Source organism: Petromyzon marinus, chromosome 12, assembly GCF_048934315.1.
Source record: "Petromyzon marinus isolate PM22_M1 ecotype Great Lakes invasive population chromosome 12, UKy_Petmar_22M1.pri1.0, whole genome shotgun sequence".
Taxonomy (NCBI): Eukaryota; Metazoa; Chordata; class Hyperoartia; order Petromyzontiformes; family Petromyzontidae; genus Petromyzon; species Petromyzon marinus.
The window spans coordinates 13814085-13829310 of NC_133678.1; the positions used below are offsets into that span (position 1 = coordinate 13814085).

General features: G+C 44.2%; 2 protein-coding genes across 4 annotated transcripts in view; one reads left to right on the plus strand and one right to left on the minus strand.

Annotated features, from left to right (window-relative positions):
* Nucleotides 1-15226, plus strand: part of LOC142924346 (chymotrypsin-like elastase family member 2A) — a 43746-nt gene that overhangs the window by 8145 nt on the left and 20375 nt on the right. The window lies entirely within an intron of this gene.
* Nucleotides 1168-11307, minus strand: LOC142924345 (chymotrypsin-like elastase family member 2A). Its single transcript, XM_076066654.1, has 8 exons — nt 11199-11307; nt 8507-8601; nt 7358-7455; nt 5604-5732; nt 4659-4795; nt 4160-4302; nt 3267-3419; nt 1168-2684 (listed from the first exon to the last, which is right to left on the minus strand). The coding sequence occupies exons 1-8, from the start codon at nt 11236-11238 to the stop codon at nt 2580-2582; spliced, it is 900 nt and encodes a 299-aa protein (XP_075922769.1). The 5' UTR covers nt 11239-11307; the 3' UTR covers nt 1168-2579.

The following is a 15226-nucleotide window of genomic DNA, read 5'->3' on the forward strand; positions in this document are numbered from 1 at the left end:
GTCGCGAAATCCTACGTGTTAAACTGACTCTGGGCTCTACCGCCGTCTCCTGGCCAGTCGGGGTATGGCACCTCGACGCACATTGGAAGGATGTTTCGCAACATTTGCGTGGGCCACCAATCCTAAATAAATGTCAGCAAGTACGTGATGCATTGTTATAATCTTGTTTGAATGGTCAGTAATGAGTGGTGAGTGACGAGGATTAGGTGAGTCATACGTGTTCAGTCGTGTTTGGTGAGTGGAAGTTGGAAGTGGAAGGAAGCAGCCTTCACGTTGCCCACTCTGTTAAGTGAGAAATAACAACGAATGCCATCAACGTGGCGACCGAACGAGTTATCAGCCTCCAGCGCAACGACACAAGCCACGCCAACGGCCCCGTTCATGGCCAAACAACGTGCATAGATAGGCCCTGAGACAGGTACCCTCCAACTGTACATTGAGGGAAGTGCGAGTATCTCGCGAACACAATGAACAAACATATTGATGTCCTGACGCTGCAAGAAACCCATGTCTTCGCTGCCCTACATATATCACCACGAATAAGTAGTGAGTGGGAGTGATAGCACAGTGGTTAGTGTAGTGCACTCTGTATGTATGTTTAACTTATTTCGTACCGTACGTAGCCAACAGAGCTAATCAAAGGTGCTCTGTATCCGGCGAAGCTAGTTCTATTCCCGCTCACGACCAATATCAGTGGCGAATACCTGAACCGGCCCAGGATCGCGCATAGGTCGACCGTGCCTCAATTGATTACCTACTTCTTTGTGGAAACATTGTCACTAGCGAGACAAAGGCAGTCAGGCATGTTACTGGCCCTATCAACCCCTCGAGTGCCTTCAGAGGTGCATGCTTAAAGCACTTGCCCCAACAGACTAAGGCTACATGGGCGATCTTTGGTCAGTGGTGAGTCTAGTGAATGTAGGTTTTGGGTGATTGGAAGTTGAGTGATGAGTGCTGAGTAACGAGTGTTTGGTGGTGTCAGATGTGAGATGATTAGCACAGTTCGCTATGTATGGTGTTCGAAATAGGTTCAACATACATACATCCATATATAATAAGTTCAACATACGTAAATGCAATACGTCAAGCAAGTTGTGAGTGCCTGTATGTTATGACAGCCAGGTGAATGGTGTGTGGTAAATGTACCAGGCAATGAAACAAATCAGATACTTTATTTTGTACTTCAAATGTTTATTTTACACCAACCCAAACATTCACCAATAACATTATCAATCCACAGTACAGTACTGTTAATTCATAAACCACATCGGACACATTAAGCATTATGAAACGAGTCTTCATCACCCTGCATTAACCTGCTTCCCACAATACACCACGATACTGCGTGACCCAAACACTACTAAATTATAATGGACGGAATTGCACAAATGCTACATTGGCCTGACCAATATTAAAGTAATATAATGGCCTGTACAATGCTAAACTGTACACGTGTAACAGTGACATTATTTCGGTAGTCCAAAGATGCATGCCTTTAAAGGTCGTCCCATGAGCTTGTTTTTCCAATCATTGCTCGTAGAACAGATGAGTAGAATTACCTGGATGAATTGTCACCAAAATGTCAGTACCTGAATAGATAGTTCAGAGGTAGCTTTGATCTGCAGGATCAGTCTCAAATGATTGTGTTTAATCCTCCCCCACTGTCCAATCGCTTTGCCCTACTGTACAGTCTTAGCCATCACCTACAATGATGGCCAGATTTTACAGATGTCAGCCATGTCTCCGTTATGCTGAAATATCCGACTTAAAACCATCACATGTTTGTAGGTATAACATCTTAACATACATTGCTGTTGTTATATTAGTGTCATTTGTATTTCAGAAAACAAATATATATTTTTATTTTTTTGATAAAAAGTACAATTCATAGCGTACTATATGTCCATTTTTATAGGAGAGTGATGCTTTGAATATGGCGTGGAGGCTAACACGTTTTTAAAAATAAACTCCACCAGCAAATTGAGCTCTGTTTCTGGATCCTCTTTGTAATGCCACGCAACCAGATTATGCATGAGTCGGGAGACTGAACACAACGCAGAACATCACACGGCCCCAGGTAATATCTGCCTGGTGGAGCATTAGCAGATCCGGTACACTTGAGATCACATTACAGTATTTGGAAATCGAGTCAATAATTTGCTAATTATGGATTTGTAATCAGTCGTACCATACTATATATGCAATATTGTTTAACATTGTCTTCACAAAGGTAGAAAAAATGTAAACTTACTATGAAAATAGCGGTTCATTATGGAACTTTACTTTAAAAAGATGTTTTTAAATTGTATAGCACTGGCAGTACAGTATGCATGTTGGTATGACAAAAATGTATTTTTTGTCAAATTAGAAAGCTCATTGTTTCACATGTGATCTAAATGCCAAGTTGTTATAGTGTCATTAACACTGGTAATATGTCTGCCATGGCCACACAAACTCACTGCATCAAACCACCCATCCTATGCTCACATGTCCAGTACCACATTAAAAAAGGCAATACCCGTAACAATAAACTGTAATTCTAGTATTAGCGGTAGCATTGATGTAAAGAGCATGATGCTTTAAGCCTGCGGCTTCTTGAATGCGGCAATTGTGGCATTAACTCCGCTGTTGACGCTCTGCTCTCCCTCGGCGATCTTCGGAGCTTCACGGTACACGCTCATGACCTGCGGGAGAAATCGGGAATGGGTGGTGTTTGAACGTCAGTACCTATAGATAAACGAACATGATAGCAATCATACATGGCTGATACCAGCCACACCGATGACTCATGCAAATCCCACCTTTGCATTGTGATCAATAAATAAAAAGGACATCACACCTTTCCATCACTTATGCTAGTGCACAGTCAAAACTTGAGCGCCAAGGTTGACGAGTCTTATCACCATCTTGTGGTTTTCACATTAGGTTTCTGACCACTGAATTCCACTTTCAACGCCTGCCTTGATAACATGTCCATTTCAATCCTCCACATATGCCCCATCCATTAAACGTTTCCCTGATTATTTTACAAGGTTCAAGGTTAAGTGACATCTACATAGATCTTTACGACAATATCAACATTGACAATGATAATGACATACGAGCAATAACAATAATCACACTGACAGTGACGTGTTATTGAAAATGCTTTTTACTGTACCATTTGTATGATAATGACAATGACATTGCTACAGTAAGAGCATCAATATTGACATTGACAGCAAGATCATGGTACGAACGTTGACATTGACAGCGTTGGCACTCACGTTGCTGATCCAGCTGTTGTAGGCTGATACGCGGGTGAACACAGTGGGCTTGCGGACTGTGTTGCAGCCCAGAGATGAGACGTAGCTGGTGATTCCCTGCACCACCCAGGCATTGTCTGACTGCTGGCAGTTCAGTGGACCACCTCCATCACCCTGTGATGCATAGAAGAGGATACACATGCATCCACGTTAACTAGGTAAAGCATAAACGGGATATGGTGGTGGGTGCTGGTAAGGGTAAGTACAGGAGCTTGCAAGTACAGGAAATTGGAGTGGTGTCTGGATGAGCAAACTGATCAAATACGCTTTAGTACCGTGATGCTGAGTAATGGAGTAAAATCACACAACCCTAAGGCCTGATTCCTCCCATCACTTGAAACGCCTTTCTGTGTCTAGCCCCACACTGCTCTGGTCGCTAGACACACGTGGCAGGGTCTGGCAAAGTCAAACTATGATAAATGACAAAATCAATATGCACCCTGTTGGCTCTGGCATTAATTTAGTCAATATTTGTATTCCTTCTGCTATTTATTGATTGAATGTAGTCATGCAAAAACTTAGTCGGAAGAATTTTAGTCAAATCATTGTGTCGCCGGATTTCATTTGGTCATTCTGTTAGTCTAGGCAACTAAAGCCGTCACTATTTGTCCAGTCTGAGTTATTAATTGTGCTGGGACGTGCGCCGCCCCCCTCCGCTCCCCCAACATTACCAGGTCAGCCAATCAGTGATGCCAGTGGTCACAGTCATCACCATGCTTGGGGATTGTTGTCCACTCATTGACATTGTTGACTAAATTCAGATTTAAAAGAAACATTTTGTTGATAACTATTCTCATTAGTAAATTTAGTCAAATAATTGAGGCAGGTTGGCTCGCGTTGAACTCCATACGCACAGAGCACGCAGAGCGGGTGCTGCCCCCTGCGCAGATCACGCTGCTCCTCAGGCTGCTCCCCCACCAGCTGGGTTGGCTGCACGTCGCGTAGTCGACCACGGGCAGGCTGGCCTGCTGCAGCACGCTGGGGAAGGGGCCGCTGGCTGCTCACGCGCACAGACAATGTGGAAACGGAGAGCATTGGTGAAAGCATTGGAGTTGTGTGGCGTTAGCAGGTGCTCCCCAAGCGAACCATTGGTGTCTCCATGTTCAATGTGCAAAAGGCACATAGCATCACAGCCCATCTACTCGCATTCTAATGACTCCATACAGAGTTGTGTTCATTTTGAAGACTACAAAAAGATGAAGGGCTGAGTCAACCCTCTACTGTGATTTGTGACAGTTTCTCAGCCAGAATCATCTCGCTAACGTGGAGGGGCAAATGACACATTCGGCTTAAATCACTTCCCATAACTCTGCCTCCTTTTTGTTTAATGGGCACTGAGTGAACGGTACTCACTGTCGAGAGAACCCCAGCCCGTGACGTAGCACGGGTAGTTGTTGGGCAGGATCTGGTTGGCGCTGGGCAGGCAGGCGAGGCGCACCTTGCTTGTGAGGGTCACGGGCGATGCAATCTTGAACATGGCGATGTCGTACCTGTGGGGGATCGAGATGGGCAGCCGTGAAGCAACGCTCAATACCAGTGACGGACTGGGACTAAAAATCTGCACAGGCATTTGTAAACAAACCGGACCAAATTATTGCTATGGACAATATTCTTTTGTTTAATGGGCTGGGGGACAAACTGTATACTCGAAGCTAGATTTGCGATGTGACGTATTAGTTTTATTTTTGCCATGCGATCTCATTGGCCCATTTGGGCTGGTACAAAAAACAAATGGACTGGTGAAGAATAATATTTTGGGCTGCCAAATATCTGATTTAATGCCAACTAAGCAATGGATCTTACACATTCGAGGTAAGAACATTTTTAGATTTTTTTCTTTTTACTCTGAGAACATTTGCTATTTCTCCACACAGACCGGCTCAATGGCCCTCAGAATGGACCGGCCCACTGAGCATTTGCCCGGAATTATGCCCTATGGCCAGTCTGGGCCTGCTCCCCATGCAATTGGGGTTCAGCGTTGTGCAGATAACTCTCCTCTAACCGTGGTGATGTGGGGGACCAATATCGTAGATTATATTATCTGCTAATTTACTCCTATTATTTTCGGAATAAAATTGCAGCTAATCATGTATAATTGAAAGAATACGGCCAAGGATAATAGGAGTTTTTGCAGACCCTACAGTTCCTGTATGGATGCCTCTGTATGCATGTCTGTTTTTCTATTTATAGTGTATGTGTTTGTCTGTCTAAATGACACTTTACGTTTGTATTTTTTATCTCTCCATGGCAATTCTATCACGGTGTCACACAAATCAGTGTGTGTGTTTGCGTTCTCACCCATTTGTTGGGATGCTGGGATTCCAGTAGGTATGCCAGACGGCCAGGCTCAATGGAGGGGTGATCTCCCCCGGCTCGGTTGTGGACACACTGTGCTTTCCCAACACCACCCTGTAGCTGTAGCCATTCCTGCACGTTGTGGTGGATGTGGGGAGATAACAGAGCAATGGGCGGTCTTAATCACTTAAATCTGTAAACATTTCAGTGAGGAATTACTAAACAGAAATTGTGCGAACTTGATTGGTTGCTTTCGTGACTGCCGGAATTACTCTTTGTTTTTTCGGTAAAGTCACGTAGAAATTATGAAAATAAAATTACATCATAGCATACGACGTTTCGATTGCAACACAAGCAATGATCATCAGGTACAGAAGAGCTAAGTAGAGGGAATTAACACAGACACACCAGGGGACACAGAGAGAGACGGAGCAACACTAAATCAAACAGGGTTTAGCAAAATTTGGAAACTATATAAAGCAACACAGACGGTCGGTTAAACACAATTAACGCATGGTCTGGTAGATTAGCTATTTCAAAGATTACTAAATTGTAAGTTAAGTGTGAAATTTAAGAGAGAATACAGACCGCAAAGAGACATATGGGGAGAAGCAGGCCGACGCCTTAATAGCCAGAGAAGGTGGGACTGGGTTTCAGAGACAATGGGACGAAAAATTATTAGCTCTTCTGTACCTGATGATGATTGCTTGTGTTGCAATCGAAACGTCGTATGCTATTATGCAATTTTATTTTCATTATTTCTACGTGACTTTACCGAAAAAACCAAAGAGTTATTCCGGCAGTCACGAAAGCAACCAATCAAGTTCGAACCATCTTTACGGGAAGGTATGAAGTCTGTGTCTTTGTGTTGTTCTCTGCTGGTGTATCTGCCTTTGTGTCTTGACTTGGTGTTTGTATCGCTGTGTTATCTCTGCCTGTGTTTGTGCCTTGTGTCTCCGAGTGGGCGCTGCGACTGCCTCCACAGCCCCCTGCGTGACAACTCGTGCCCTCTACCCGCACCGTCCTTTGATATGTGCTCTCTTCATGCTTATAATTTTTCGTCCGATTGTCTCTGACACCCAGTCCCACCTTCTCTGGCTATTTAAGGCGTCGGCACAGAGATGCGGCTTTACTTATTCACTGTGTGCCCGCCTCTCCCCATATGTCTCTTTGCTGTCTGTATTCTCTCTTAAATTTCGCACTTAACTTACAATTTAGCAATCTTTGAAATAGTGTAATCTACCAGACCATGCGTTAATTGTGTTTTAACCGACCGTCTGTGTTGCTTTATATAGTTCCCAAATTTTGCTAAACCCTGTTTGATTAAGTGTTGCTCCGTCTCTCTCTGTGTCCCCTGGTGTGTCTGTGTTAATTCCCTCTACTTAAGGTTTGTATATATCTGCGGTTGTGTGCTTCCTCTCTCTCTTAAATTTAGCTCTTCTGTACCTGATGATGATTGCTTGTGTTGCAATCGAAATGTCGTATGCTATTATATAATTTTATTTTTATTATTTCTACGTGACTTTACCGAAAAAAACAAAGTAGAAATTGTGCGATTTACTGCATGGTATTTTCACTGCCACATTGCGGCATCGTGTAAAGGTAATTTATAAAGGCCGCCTCCTTGCTCCCAAGATCGACTGCCCCATCCTTGGTGGCCACAATGTGGTACAGGAAAATACTGTACAGTACCTGGGCCACGATGCAGTTGCACCGCCTGCACACACACTAGCGACTCTACTGGTGCCATGACTCACGTGAAGCAGCTCGCAGAGGTGAGCACCCATTGACGATCAATCAGGGTTCCTCCACAGTAGTTGACCCATCTTCCTCCAGAGTACCTCTGCACGAGCGCCTGCAATGCAAACACAGCGAGATTGGTTGTGGTTACTGTTATTTGTCCAAAACTCCAATTACCGTATTATATCGAATAATACAGTCCTAACTTAGCCCTTGTGTCTTTGCACAATGCTGGTTGCGAAGGGGTGTAATTCGGGACTGGTTCAGATATCACTCGCCACATTTGCTGGAAATGGAACCCATGTAGCCCGGTTTGTAGTGCAGTATATAAACCACTGTGCCTCCGCTCTCCCAAAGTACAATCATATTGAGAGACTGTGTGTTGTCCTGGTGTGTTCTGGGACTGTTTCTGCTGTTGTTTTACTGCCTTTCCCAAGCTTGGCAATTGAAGTACAAATGCAATATGAACTTCGATACTATATATAAAAAATAATATTTATATTGAAGGGACCCGACAGTGATGTGATGGTATATTCCTCTTCTGGTATGCGGGAGGTCAGGGGTTCAAACCCAACTCTGACACCTGTACATTTGGAGTGTGCATGTTCTCCCTGTGGTTGTGTGGATTTTATTCCCGGGTGCTCAGGGTTATCCCTCCATATTTTAAAACATGCATCTATATTATTTTGCTGATATAAATTTTCACATGATGGGCCACTTTGGTGAGCTATCGTTTCTAAAAAAGAAATAGCTCAGTGGGCTTTATCTGGTAAGATAAAAATATATTTTCGTTTAATTTGTATATATTTTAAAGTGATTTGTTTACCTTTCCTATACTTTGCACTCCTGTTGTGTTTTTGTGTTGTGTTGTTGTAACGTTCTGACCTGCCCCTACTGGATATCTGTGAAAAGAGCTTTAAAGCTCTTCGGATTCCTCCAATATGAAAATATTCTGATTCACATGCAAAATACAGTGACTGATTCAATGGCATTGGGAAGAGTGGAAGATCTGAACATTTCATGTTGCACACATGCAGCCTTTTTGTCAATGCACCGCTGGATGAGGGCCTCCACGTGGCATATACACCAATGGATGCTGCTGCACTGAGATCGACTGACAATGCAGCGTGTGGCTGTGATGGCTGTTATTCAGCCTCTGCCGTTACCTGCCAAGGCCAGGAGTTGGCACGAGCCTCCACGCCATTCACCACGCGGATCTGGGGATACGCTGCGATCCCACAGCTCTGAGCCGACACCTCAGCTGTGAGGAACAACAGCACACACACAATAGCACACACGCGCAATACTATACTCACAAAAGTACACACACACATAAATGTACTCAGGGGTGCAGCTCTGGGGTATGCAGCGTATGCGTCCCATAGGGGGGGCCCAGTCGGTCACAAGGAGTCCCGAATAAACAGACGAACAAGTAAAACATGTTACGAACAATTTTGTCATTTTTGTTTACCTGCGGTCTACCATGGACCGAGCCCGATTAACGCTATCGTATCAATGGAGCATTCAGATGCGCGATCCACCGCCTTTGAGGAAATCCTAGAGACCTATACTGATGGGCGGGGATGAAAGCAAGACTCAACGCATGATAATTTCATTGTGAGTATTGTACCTTTACGTTTATTAATACTGTAACTGTGAGAATGTCTTCCTCTAAAACCCAATACACGGTGCAACTGAAATCATATCGAAACAGTGATAGCCTGCGTATTATTGCATACGGGTTAAAAACATCAGTAGCTGTTTAAGTGAGAGTCGGGAGAAAGGAGGGGGGTGTCCACCAGTCGATTCTTGCATACCCCCGTTGAAAGAGGTCGTTGCGTCGGAATACAATAAAAGCGGACTGAAATAAAAGCGGCGCTTCGCCATTTAAAGAAAGGGGAAATTATGGGGGGCGTGGCACTTGCATCGTACTCCAGAGCTTTGGTAATACTGGTAGGAACCTCCTGGTTCCACCAGCCCACGGAATTTTTGTGTCCGTCGTGCATCCAAAAATGGGAGGGGTGGGGCTGGGTGGAGAGGGGAGGGTGGGGAGGGAGGGGCTGGGTGGGGAGGGGCTGGGTGAGGAGGGAGGGGCTGGGTGGGGAGGGGCTAGGTTAGGAGGGAGGGGCTGGGTGGTGAAGGCGGCCACGGCACACGCGAGGGGGTGGGTCGCCACCCACCACGTCCGGCCATCTTCACGACAGTTTTCCCTCCACGTGGAGAATCAACAACATGCGTTTGGAGTATGCGGCTGCTCTCAATCTGAACATGAGCCGCCAATTCGTGGGTATTGTACTCTTCTTTTTTAGGAACAGCTTTTTTTTTCTCTCCACCATCCCAGGTCCCCACTCGGTCCCCACCCTTCACGCCGGCTTGTGCCCGCCCTCACAGTCGGGCATATTTGCGGAATACACCACGTGGTGCCGCCGTTGACCCTGGCCATTGAACGAGCAACCCAACGTTCCTACCAGCTCCCTCCACAGGAATGAGTTTTTCAAGGACACGCCTGTGAGAGTGACGATGATCGTAAAAAATGCTGTCGACAACGCGATTGTGTATGAAGTCAATAATGTGCCGTTAACATCATGGCCGTCAACCTATATGGTTTACTCCGTATTCTTGTATAGGCAAATTGAGTTTTCAGGTCCATACGGCATACAGCCGTTTCAATACGGGCAAAAAACGTGTTTTTGTCTATTTTTTGTGTTTCTTCCTTGTGATGGGACTGTAGGATGAACGTTGAGCTTTTTTAAGGGCACGGGGTGACCAATAATGTCTGAATTTGTCTGTAACAAGATAGGCACTGATAAAGAGTTGACAGGTGTATAATATTGTAAACCGTTACCGTGAATTATAGCGGTTTCACAGTTGCAGTGTAAGATACTATTCTTTTGAAGATATCGGAGCAGACCCACAGATGCGCTTTGGATTGATTATTTTGTAGAATATGTTCCGAATGAATGTCAGTGTATCTGGTTGTTTATTGACATCAATAAACCCCTGGAACGACTATACACGATTATTCCGCATAATGGTTTAACATTTATATAGCTATCGTTTAAAAGCATCATTATCATGAATACATTTGAGCAAACAGCGTATATTTCATACTTTTAATCTGTTAAAAGTGATTTGTATCAAATTGCATAATTAATGGTTAAATAATAGGATAGCATATATCGCTCTGGTATGTGTGCTATATAATACGTCTTATTACTGCCTATGATTCAGATCGTTTCCCTGATGGATACATTGATAGTTAATGTTAGGGTTTATATAATCCGCTTGGGAAGTCATGATGGCATTTTATTGTTCTAAGAATTAATAAGCATAATTTGTTAAAACTGGCTAATGTTGCGAATAATATCGATTATCTAGATGTTATATAGTGATAAGAGATGGTCTCCCCACACGACTGATTGACGATGGGTGCACATGTGTGTGGCGTGGACTGAGAGGTCTCGTATCATATGTACGTTGAACTTCTTTTATGCCGTACGTAGCAAACCGTGATAAACAGAGGTGCGGGGGAAGGAAATCAAACTGAACACGAAAAACAGTTCTCAAGAAAATGTACAGGTTCAGATTTTGGCCTCAGATTAAAACAGAACCAACCTGAAAGAAGTTCCCGCGACCATCATTATATGTACGATTGACACCCGTCTTCACTGGCAGACCATCATTAAAACAACTAAATGTGCAGCGACCGAACTGGACAAAAGCAGTATGGAAGTGCCATACGAGCATCTTCTAGAACTAAGTCTAGTTCCTGAAGAAGCTAGAACGGTCGCTCCACTAAAAAAATGCGTGCATTGCAATCACTTAGCAGCTCAATTTGTCAGCAAGAGCAACACTCACCCGCAACCAGCAGAGCAGCACAGACGAGAAAGGCGAGCATGGTTGATCAATGACTTGGAGCTTCTTGAAGGCTTGTAGTTTCTTGATCACTGCCGTGTCTCACTACTGGGACCTCTTGGCTTTTATAGAGAATCTGTTGCCCACGTCAGACCTCCAGGAGTAAACAACTCTCAGGCAAAACCGCATGCAATTATTTACGTTTCAAATTAAGGCGTGCCATCGTGTCTGATATTTAGGTGGGTGTCAGCAGGAGAGAAGTGGTGGAATTTAAAGTATTTTTTTAGGCGTATAAAACTTTTAGAAATGTTGCAGCATGTGCAAAAAGTTATATTTTTTATGCAAAACACACGCTATCAGAGGATCGCAAGCTAGAATCCTCGTTGGTAGTTTTATAGGCAGATACCCCCCCACCACAGTATTGGGAATATTCAACACTGGCATAGGCCCGCCAGTGGAGGTGAACACTGCCAAACACTGGTTGAACAGGGAGATACTTTCTTTGGCTTTTAGTGATTTGAAATGTAATACATTAATTTATTTTCCTTATTTTAAGGCCATTGATTACATTATTGAGCTTACTCTTTCGTTCTTTCGGTAAAGTCACGTAGGTAGAAAAAACAATATATCACGCCGTTTTGATTGCAGGTGGAAAAAATATTCCAGCAGTAGAAATGCTGAACTAGGAAGAACACAGCAAGAGAGCTTCTACAACAAGAGGTTATATATGTTGGCCAAGGGCAAGCAGGCGGGGTCCGAGCTGGGAAGGAGTCCCATCCCCGCACGCAAGTATATAGGTTGTGTTAATGGGGGAGATTAGGGAGAGAGAGATTAGGGAGAGATAAAAGCATGTAAAAGTAAATGAGCTTCCGTCGCCGCATAAGTGAACCACCGCAACGGGTGCGGTGGTCGCGCCAGCGAGACACACAGCCCATCACAGAGCCAGAACCATCGATACATCGGGGCTAAGGGAGCAGAGGTGGCCATGTTAGTGAGACCCCAGGCCGTTAATGCAGAGGCACCCAAAAGGGCAATGCAACTCAGATAGTCGGAGATAACAGCCAAACGGCAGGAAGGATGGAAGCACCACACCAAGTTACGACTTTACTTGGTTAATAACTTCCTTCCAATGATTGTTCAGCTTATACCCATCTTTTCGGTTGAAATTGTCTGTGTGTTTATATATATATATCTGGATGGCTTCATGGACACATTTTGATGGTAGCCCGAAGGTTTGCAGAGTACCTTGATCTCAGAAAAAAACAATATCGTGGGAGCCCACTGCGTTATAACAATGATCAGCCAAGGCAGAGGTATTGGTTCTGTCGTGTTTCAAATCTGCCTTGTGTTCGCGAACACGGCCCAAGACCTGTCGTTTCGTTTCCCCAATGTAACTGCTGCGGCAGACACAACTTAATTTGTAGACACCAGGGTTTTGCATGTCAGGAATAACATCCTTCACAGATGGTATCAAATCATGGATTTTTTTGTACTGTGTTGAATTGGACCTGGATCTTATGTTTGTTTAAGATTTTTGAAATATTTTTTGATAACACCTGCTATGTATGGCAAGGTGACGGTTTTTATTGGGTCCTCAGATGGTTGTCTACCTATGGTTGGGAATACAGCTTTGCGGATTGTGCGGTCTTAGTATCCATTCATCTTGAGGGCTTGGTGTACGTGCTCCAGTTCACTGGCTATGTGACGCTGGTCGGAGATGCAGCGGACCCTATGGTGTAGTGTTTTGATGAGAGAATTCTTCTGGGCCAGATGGTGGTGGGAATCAGGCTTTAGATTGGAATCCATGTGGGTGGCTTTCCAGTAGACGGAATGTCCCAACGAGCCATCAGGCTTCTTCTCGACCAAAACATCCAGGAATGGTAGCATGCCATCATTTTCTACTTCTATTGTTAATTTGATGGAAGGGTGTATGGAATTGATGTGGTTGAAAAATTGGTACAGTGCTGGTTGGCCATGTGGCCAGATGACTTAAGGGTCATCTACGTATCTCTTCCACAGGGAAGGACGTAGGGTAGATGTCAGGATGTCATCTGTTTCAAATATCTGCGTGAAAACATTCGCTACCACTGGTGATAAGGGAGAACCCATAGGGATACCTTCATTTTGTTTGTAGAATGTACCATTCCAGGTGAAGTAAGTGTTGGTAAGGCAGTGCCTCACCAAAGTTGGTACATCAGGAGTCAGTCCCTGTTGGACCAAGTTTTCAATGATTGCTATTGTGTTAGGTACAGGTACCTTGATAAACAGAGAGATTACGTAGAAACTGACAAGCAAATCATCTAGAAACAGTGAAATGTCCTTGATTAGAGAAACCCAGTGAGCTGAGGTGAGTACTGCTGCCGTGAATGGAAGCAGGGTCTCAGACAGAAATCGGCCCAGTTTGTAGGTAGGTGAGTTGATGGTGGATACTATAGGACGGAGTGGAGTCGAATTAGTGATGATATTGTTGTTTTTGTAGCCAGTCATTTGGTAGGATCTTTGTTGATTTTGGCATAACTGACATCATTAAGAAGGTCCTGGATTTTGTTGGTGTACGTGGTTTTATCCATAATGACCATGGCATTGCCCTTGTCGGCTGAGAGGAAGACAATGTCATCTATCTTTTTCAATTGAGCAAGTGCAGAGCGCTCATCTCTGCCGATGTTTCTAATGGGTTTCTTAGCGTTTTTGAGGATGGTGGCGATTTCAGATCTTGCCACGTCTGCCGGGATGTGTCCCTAACCTTTGAGGGCTACGTCATCCTGGGCAATGATATCATCCACTGGGATGTGTTTGGGAGTGACTGAAAAAGTCAGCCCTCTAGCGAGTACCGATTTTAGGCAATCAGAAATTGGACTGTTACTCTTATTGATAACAATCTTGTTAACATCTAACTTTTTCACGTGTGGATCTGGCTTCTTTTTTGACAGGATGTTGAATTTAGCAGTCAGGTTAACTTTACATTTGGTTGACATTGTCGCGGCAGAAGAAACAGTCATGTGATCTACAAGGTTCCAAGCATATGTGGATATTTTATCGATTAATGCTAAGTGAGAAGATGGGTATAAGCTGAACAATCATTAGAAGGACGTTATTAACCAAGTAAAGTCTTAACTTGCTTTGGTGCTTCCATCCTTCTTGCCGTTTGGCTGTTATCTCCGACTCTATGAGTTGCATTGCCCTTTTGGTTGCCTCTGCATTAGCGGGCTGAGGTCTTACTAACATGGCCACCTCTGCTCCCTTAGCTTCGATGTATCGATGGTTCTGGCTGTGTCATGGGGTGTGTCTCACTGGCGCGACCACCGTTGCGGTGGTTCTCTTGCGTTGACACGCTTACCTCTCACAGCGCAGTTAGCAGCGCCGCAGCTTGTGTTACACATAGACGTGACATTAACTTGCTAATCTCCTTAATCCCTCTGCCTAATCTCTCCCATCAACATAGTGCTAATCTCGCATTAACACTGCTACTCTGCGCATATGCGGCGACGGTACTCTTATGCGGCGACGGAAGCTCATTTACTTTGACATGCTAATTTCTCTCCATAATCTCTCTCTCCCTAATCTCCCGTATTAACACAACTGATGTGCTTGCGTGCGAGGATTGGACTCCTTCCCAGCTCGGACCCCGCCTGCTTGCCCTTGGCCAACATATATAACCCCTTGTTGTAGAAGCACTCTGGCTGTGTTCGTCCTAGTTCAGCATTTCTACTGCTGGATTATTTTTTCCGCCTGCAGACGATCGCTTGTGTTGCGATCAAAACGTCGTGATGTTTTTTTTCTTTTTCTACCTACGTGACCAAAGAGTATGGATTCCTGATGTCACGAAAGCTTCAAATCAAGATTCATGATCTTTTTTTGTTAATTTTAATAATTTCAACATTTTATGATAAAGTGTTATGTCTATGACAACATAGAAGATTCATTCATCAGCCTAAATGTTGTGTTGGGGATATACCTGGACCTGTCTTACCCTTTTGTTTGCCTTTTAAGCTGGACGCAGTGGCACATGCCTGTGATCCGGCATTCTATAG

Excerpts from the sequence above, each read along its gene's own strand:
- LOC142924345 (XM_076066654.1), bottom strand. The coding sequence starts at position 11,238 with ATGCTCGCCTTTCTCGTCTGTGCTGCTCTGCTGGTTGCGG. Across the intron at positions 5,733-7,357 it reads ACCTCTGCGAGCTGCTTCAC|GAATGGCTACAGCTACAGGG; the intron begins GTGAGTCATGGC and ends CACAACGTGCAG. Across the intron at positions 2,685-3,266 it reads ACAACAGCTGGATCAGCAAC|GTCATGAGCGTGTACCGTGA; the intron begins GTGAGTGCCAAC and ends TTTCTCCCGCAG.